Source organism: Borostomias antarcticus, assembly GCF_949987555.1.
Source record: "Borostomias antarcticus genome assembly, chromosome: 18".
NCBI lineage: Eukaryota > Metazoa > Chordata > Actinopteri > Stomiiformes > Stomiidae > Borostomias > Borostomias antarcticus.
Window position 1 is genome coordinate 13,747,557 of NC_140251.1, and position 7,045 is coordinate 13,754,601.

Genomic DNA, 7,045 nt, shown 5'->3' on the forward strand with positions numbered 1-7,045 from the left:
CAAAAAGAATTTGGGTAACACTTTACATTAAGTGTGCATTCACTAGTATGTAGGCTAACTACTATGTAACTACTGTACATAGTAGTAAATGCATTTATTACATAGTAGTTACTAGTATTACTATGTAAATACTATGTATACCATGTAAATACTATAGTGTAATTACACTACAAGTCTTACTTGCTGACTTATAGTGTAGTTACACTATAGTATTTACATGGTATATATAGTATTTACATAGTTACTAGTAACTACTATGTAATAAATGCATTTACTACTATGTAGTTACATAGTAGTTAATGCACACTTAATGTGAAGTGTTACCAGAATTTGTATATAAACATTTAAACTGAACACAACACTTTTCTGACTATTTAGAAAAAACAACCTATTTTGATGCCACACATGACATAAGCTAGCTAACAGCGTTACAATTGCCCCCAACTGTACCACCCATGACACAAGCTACCCTGGTAGCTACAACAACAACAGAGCTAACAAAAATATCAAATGTCAACAGAATAGTAATCAAAACTTGACAGATTTAAATTCATAGCTATTAAAGGTTAAGACACTATGAGGAAAATAATGAAGTTGAAAATATTTACTTTCATACCTCAAAAATGAATCTTGGAAGAAAAACGTAGCTAAGTATGAGATATCAATTTGTCAGGCAGAGGGGATCATCACAGCATGTGCATAATGAGTTTCATGGTTCTATCTCATTTCTGATTGGTGTAATTTGAGATGTTACAATTGCCCCTTGTTACAATTGCCCCTGGTCTCCCCTATAAAGCACTACAAGTCAACTGAACTGTGACCCATCAGTAGCCTAGTCTATTTATCTGCCCCACCATGTTGGCCCCTACCCTACCCTACCCTACCCTACCCTACCCTAACCTACCCTACCCTCCCCTCCCCCTCCCCTCCCCTCCCCTCCCCTCCCCTCCCCTCCCCTCCCCTCCCCTCCCCCTACTCTACTCTACCCTCCCCTCCCCTCCCCTCCCCTCCCCTCCCCTCCCCTACCCTACCCTACCCTACCCTACTCTACCCTACTCTACCCTACCCTACCCTACCCCTACCCTACCCTACCCTACTCTACCCTACCCTACTCTACTCTACCCTACTCTACCCTACCCTACCCTACCCTACCCTCCTACCCTACCCTACCCTACCCTACTCTACCCTACCCTACCCTACCCTACCCCACCCTACCCTACGCGCACACTTTCCGCCAAGGCCAAGGGGGTGGGCCAGTCAGCAGTCAACAACATATTTGATTAAGTGTTCTGTGGGGGCAAGATCGTCAGAAAGCTGCCCTTTGATTTTATTTTGACAGTAAGTTAAATTTGAACGAACCTCACTCCATAAACATCTGCGCCACTCCCATCAAAACTCGATTGCATCTGACGTCGTTTGCTTCCCCCTTGGATCAGGGAAGAATGTGACCGTGTGATGGTCGATCTGCTCACGAGAAATCTGCTGTTGCACCCTTTCCACCGGCGTGTGTTTGGACAGGAGGAGCTAACGGGCACTACATTGAGTGGATCATCCATTTACAGACACTCGTGCTATCGTATAACAACAGCGTTATGAGAGATAGAGAGAAATGGTCTTCTGTCGTGGGTTGACTATCCTCCCTGCGTCGTCCTTCCAGCTGTGTTTATTTGTGTTGGCTTTGGCACCATGCATCACCGCCAGAACATTGGAGAAATGTTCCCCCGGCAAGCCTTGCCAATCGGAAAGACCTCCAGTGGTTTTGAGTAAGTGTTTACATTTTTTAATGTTCTATATTTGCATATAGCTGGGAAAGCTTAACTATGAATAGCTTAGCTACGCATACTGTGCAATAAGGCTCGCTAACCATGTGACCTGATGGAGTCGATTCTTTGCCTTGAATAGCAATGTTGTAGCCTAGTAGGTTAATTTATTTTTTACTTAGTAATATTTTGATAAACCATGAGTGTGTTGTGCACATTCAACTTTACCGCAATATAACTCTAGCTAACGTTAGTCAGCAAGCAAGCAACAGCAAGACACATTTGGGATTGTTGACGATATGCAGGCTCACGGTCACATGACTATCTGAAATGAATTTGGATGTCACTGTCACAAGTTCCCACGTCAGCAAGTCTTACAAGACTTTTTAAATGTTTTTTTTTATTCTTTCTGCTGAGTCATATCATAAACAAAGGTATATGTTTTTGTTATGAGGTTTCATTATAATGTTATTTTCTATATTAGCTAGCTACAGCCTGTGTAGTGACATGACTCTAGAAAACTTGCACAGACATATTCTTGCCTTTTCACATCAGTTGTCCCACTAGGACCTTATCTTGTGTGACTAATGGCTTGCTTGTATGCCTTCTGTGTGATAGCAGTTGGTGAAGTTTGACCTATGTGCCCTCCTCCTCTCCTTCGGCTTCTAACTAGTGGTCAACTCCTGGTCACTAAACCCAGCTCTGTGTACATACACCCACACTCACGTGTTGTAGTCTAAAGCCTGGCTTCTGCTGGTACCTTTACTTGACTTGGCTTGGGAGTGAGACTCACAGTCTCTCACATAGAGAGGCAAGGAGTGACAGAAAGAGGGGGGGGGGGGGGGGAGAGAGAGAGAGAGAAACACACAAGTCAGTAAGCCAACAACCAGCACAGAAAATGACTAGGCCTAATCATTTCCTGTCTGCTTAGCCAACAAGTTTTTGTTCTTTCCTTTCTTGCCTATTTTGACTTGTGTCTACAGGTCTATATCCCATATTCATTACAACTAATGATGGTGCCATTACCTGTCATACACATTTGAATCTCCCTCACCCAGTCATAGAGTGTGAATAACTTATTATCTGAGATACGAGTCACTAGTTCCACCTCTGTGGTCCCACAGTTCCTGGAGACCTGGGGAACCAGCTGGAGGCCAAGCTGGACAAGCCCAGCGTGGTCCACTACATCTGCTACAAGAAGACCGACACCTACTTCACCCTGTGGCTCAACCTGGAGCTGCTGGTTCCTGTGGCCATAGACTGTTGGATCGACAACATGAGGTCAGCCGGGAGGAGGGAGCAGGCAGGGAGGAGTGTGTGTGTGTGTGTGTGTGTGTGTGTGTGTGTGTGTGTGTGTGTCTGTGTGTGTGTGTGTGTGTGTGTGTGTGTGTGATTAGAGTGTCGTTCAGCTTCGTTCATCTGAGCTGTTATGCATAACATGAACTCTGTGAGGGTTGCTGGGCAGTTTTAGTGTGCGGTTGTTTGGATGGCTGAGCTCAGCAGAGATAACCTCATTGATCTCTGCAGGGGATCAGCTATCACCCCACCATTATACACACTGACCCTTGAACCCATCTACTTTGCACAAACTAGGGCTGTCAATCAATCAACACATTTAATCGAGTTAATCACAATAATAGGCTGTGATTAATCATGATTAATCACAAGTTTAAAATACTAGTATTTACTTGTTGTTTTTTGGGGGGGAGTGGGGGGTGAAATAGCCTATGTGTGGTGTTAGAATAAAGAAATGCATGACAAAATGCACTATACAAATAAAGCTTTGATTGATTGATTGAAATTAGTAATTCAGTCAGGTAAACACTCGTGTTTGGAATTACGGGAGGAAGTTGGGGTCCATTTTGGTAATATAATGAATTTGTGTTAATTCTTTTTAACGTTCAGTTTCAGTTTAGTTTATTTGATTAAGAGGGACAACATACATTAATAAACACATGGTGTGAATGCACCCGTTTTTAGCCAAAAGGCTAGTTTCCGTCGGCAGTCCCCCTGCCAGGAATTAAAAGGCCTACCTGCAATGGTAAAATTGGTACACAGTGGTTAAAATCAATACAGTTAAAGTTTCCATATTAATCACGAGCGTTAACGTGTTAGCCCTACAATGAACTTAACACTAGAGGGTTCTTTCTGACCTCAAAGGGTTCTAATATAGAACCTTACCAAGCTGAAAAGGGTTCTATATGGAACACAGAAAAAAACTTCAGTCGGTCTGACGGTTTGTCTGTCTGCTTCTCTGTCTGCCTGCCTCTCTGTCTGTCTGCCTGCCTCTCTGTCTGTCTGTCTGTCTGCCTCTCTGTCTTCCTCTCTGTCTGTCTGTCTGCCTCTCTGTCTGCCTCTCTGACTGTCTGTCTGTCTCTCTGTCTGTCTGTCTGTCTGTCTGTCTGTCTGTCTGTCTGTCTGTCTGTCTGTCTGTCTGTCTATCTGATTGTCTGCCTGCCTGCCTCTCTGTCTGTCTATCTCTACTTAACATGTTGATTGATTTGAACCAGGCTGATCTACAACCAGACCACCAGGATGTCTGAGTCCCCTCCAGGGGTGGACGTTAGGGTTCCAGGGTTCGGACAGACCTACCCTATTGAGTACCTGGACCCCAGCAAGCACAGTGTTGGTGAGTGACTCCATGGTGTTCAGGTTCTGCCGTCTCCGTTAGTGGAAAGAGGTTTGCTTCACTTCCTGTTTTTCAATGCAAGCTTACCAGGGAATTAATAAAGGATGTCATCAGGTGGCTCGCTCAAGTCCGGTCTGGGGCGATTGGTCCTGCATATGGGTTTGTGGCTGATGTGTCGCTTCATGCTTCTTTGCTGTTTGTTCCTCATTCTTCTTCTATGGGTGTGTGGTTGTAACTAGGTGGTTGATTGAATGTGTGTGTGTCTTTTGCAGGGATGTATTTCTTCACCATAGTGCAGGCGCTCGTGGAGAACGGGTATACGAGAGATGACGATATTCGTGGGGCTCCTTATGACTGGCGTAGAGCCCCAAGTAAGTACACCTCTCACTGTCAATATCCCAACACACACACACACACACACACACACACACAGCCCTGAATAACCCAGCCATTTGTAGTCACTCAGATCACAGAGTGTGGTGACACGTCTTGAAATGCTGCTCTTGTGCAATCACACCGACATGAAGTGTGTGTTCACAGGTTTGTTTTTAGCCTGCTATGACGAGCTTGTGTGTGTTGTTCACTGAACTGTACGGTGTGTTTGCGTCTAGACATGGCAAATGAGAATGTTCCTGATCTGTATAGTATTGTGCAGTACAATTACAGGCTGAATTTTAAAAATACAGATCTGGTGCAATTGTACACACACACACACACACACACACGCACACACACACACACACACACACACACACACACACACACACACACACACACACACACACACACACACACACACACATAACACACACACACATCCTTGTTCACACTGCAGTCAAAAGTGTCCCAAATCCGATTTTTTTGCTCATATGTGACTCAGGTTTATTTTTTCCATGACAGTGTGAACAGCACAAATCACATGGAATCTGATATTTTTAAATCAGATTTTCACCACTTCCATATGTTGTCCTAAATCAGATACAGTACATGTTTTGCAATGCGACCTCAGTGTGAACAGCCAAACAAAACATTGGATCTGAGCAACAAATCAGAATTGAGCACTAAGGCTGGCAGTGGGAACGTTAGACTGTCGGGCATCATATTATATATACATATAAGCTGTCAGTGTGAACGGAACCAAAGTGCTGAACGGTGTCTAACCCACCGAGTGATATCCTTCCTCCAGATGAGAACAAGGCCTACTTCATGAATCTCCAGAAGATGATTGAGGAGATGGCGGGGAGGGCTGGGGGGCCGGTGGTCCTCATTGCCCACAGCATGGGGAACATGTACACGCTGTACTTCCTCCAGCAGCAGCCCCAGGCATGGAAGGACCGCTACATCAAGGCCTTTGTGTCTCTGGGGGCACCTTGGGCTGGGGTGGCCAAGACCCTCAGAGTGGTCACCTCTGGTATGCACTCGCTCAACTAATTTATGTCTGAGAAATGTAAAACTGTAATATTTTGCAAGACATTAGCTAAAAAAAACAACCTCCCTTTTCAGGGCACCAACCAACCAATCTTGTTTAGGGCGTGGGGGTAGCCTAGAACCGCAGTATCTGCACTTCCTGTTATGGATTCATGAGATGCCCAAGGTAGAATGTTAGAGGGACTGAGACCCAGTGTTTGACGGGTTTTGAACATGGCTACTGTAGCTACTGTATGTGTGGGTAGCCAGGTACTTTACTGATCCCAGGTGGAAATTGTATCGTCACAGCAGTAGTATACAAAGAACCAACAAAGCACACAATGGAGAATAAGTAATCAAGTAGTCAAGAATAAATACAATCTAAAACAGACTACAAGGAATCTAAAATTACAAGAAATTCTACATTTACAAGAAATACAAAATATACAGATTAGTAAATGCCCGTGTTTGACCACCTTGCTTGTGGTTGTAACGGTTGACGTGTCCCTGTTTCCTACCAGGCGACAACAACCGCATCCCGGTCATCAGTCCTCTGAAGATCCGCTCCCAGCAGCGCTCTGCCGTGTCCACCACCTGGCTGCTTCCCTACGCCCACTCCTGGCCCAACGACCAGGCGCTGGTCCAGACCCCCACCGCCAACTACACCGTCAGGGACTACCAGCGCTTCTTCGCTGACATCGGTTTCCCGGACGGCTGGGCCATGCGTCAGGACACGGAGTCCCTGGTCAGCCTGGCCACGCCCCCCGGGGTGGCCATCCACTGCCTGTATGGGAGCGGCGTGCCCACTGCTGAGGCCTTCCTCTACGACGCCAAGTTCCCGGACGTTGAGCCCACGGTGGTGCAGGGGGCGGGGGACGGCACGGTGAACCTGCTCAGCGCCACGCAGTGCAAACGCTGGCTTGGGAGGCAGAAGCAGCCGGTGAGCCTGGTGGAGCTGCCGGGGAACGAGCACGTCACCATGCTGCTCAACGTCACCACGGTCGACTACATCAAGAAGGTGCTGTTCTCACCCTGAGGGACACCTCCCTCCCTACTCCCTGCCCAGCTCTGTTCCCGCCCAGGCCCCGGGGCACAGCTCCGGCTGTCTAGACTCACGAACCGGTCTCTAAACGCTTCGCTCAACTAGAGACTGAGGACTTTCAGTCAGATTTCGTCGCTTAAAGTGGGTGGAAACAGAGAGAGTTAAAAAAATAAACTAAAAAAAATAAAATAAAATTAGCAGAACAAA

At 45.9% G+C, this 7,045-nt stretch overlaps 1 protein-coding gene across 1 annotated transcript; it reads left to right on the forward strand.

The window, feature by feature from the left end:
- Positions 1 to 1,343: 1,343 nt before the first annotated feature.
- pla2g15 (phospholipase A2, group XV) lies at positions 1,344 to 7,045 on the forward strand. The gene is made up of 6 exons (XM_084452904.1): positions 1,344 to 1,763; positions 2,885 to 3,041; positions 4,271 to 4,389; positions 4,662 to 4,760; positions 5,576 to 5,800; positions 6,318 to 7,045. Exons 1-6 carry the CDS (start codon positions 1,610 to 1,612, stop codon positions 6,830 to 6,832), a joined length of 1,269 nt encoding a protein of 422 aa, XP_084309030.1. The 5' UTR covers positions 1,344 to 1,609; the 3' UTR covers positions 6,833 to 7,045.

What these genes read in the sequence shown, in the direction of transcription:
- pla2g15 (XM_084452904.1), top strand. Translation starts at nt 1,610, where the DNA reads ATGGTCTTCTGTCGTGGGTTGACTATCCTCCCTGCGTCGTCCTTCCAG. An exon ending in AAGACCTCCAGTGGTTTTGA is followed by an intron (nt 1,764 to 2,884) that starts GTAAGTGTTTAC and finishes GTGGTCCCACAG; the next exon opens with TTCCTGGAGACCTGGGGAAC. An exon ending in CCCCAGCAAGCACAGTGTTG is followed by an intron (nt 4,390 to 4,661) that starts GTGAGTGACTCC and finishes TGTCTTTTGCAG; the next exon opens with GGATGTATTTCTTCACCATA.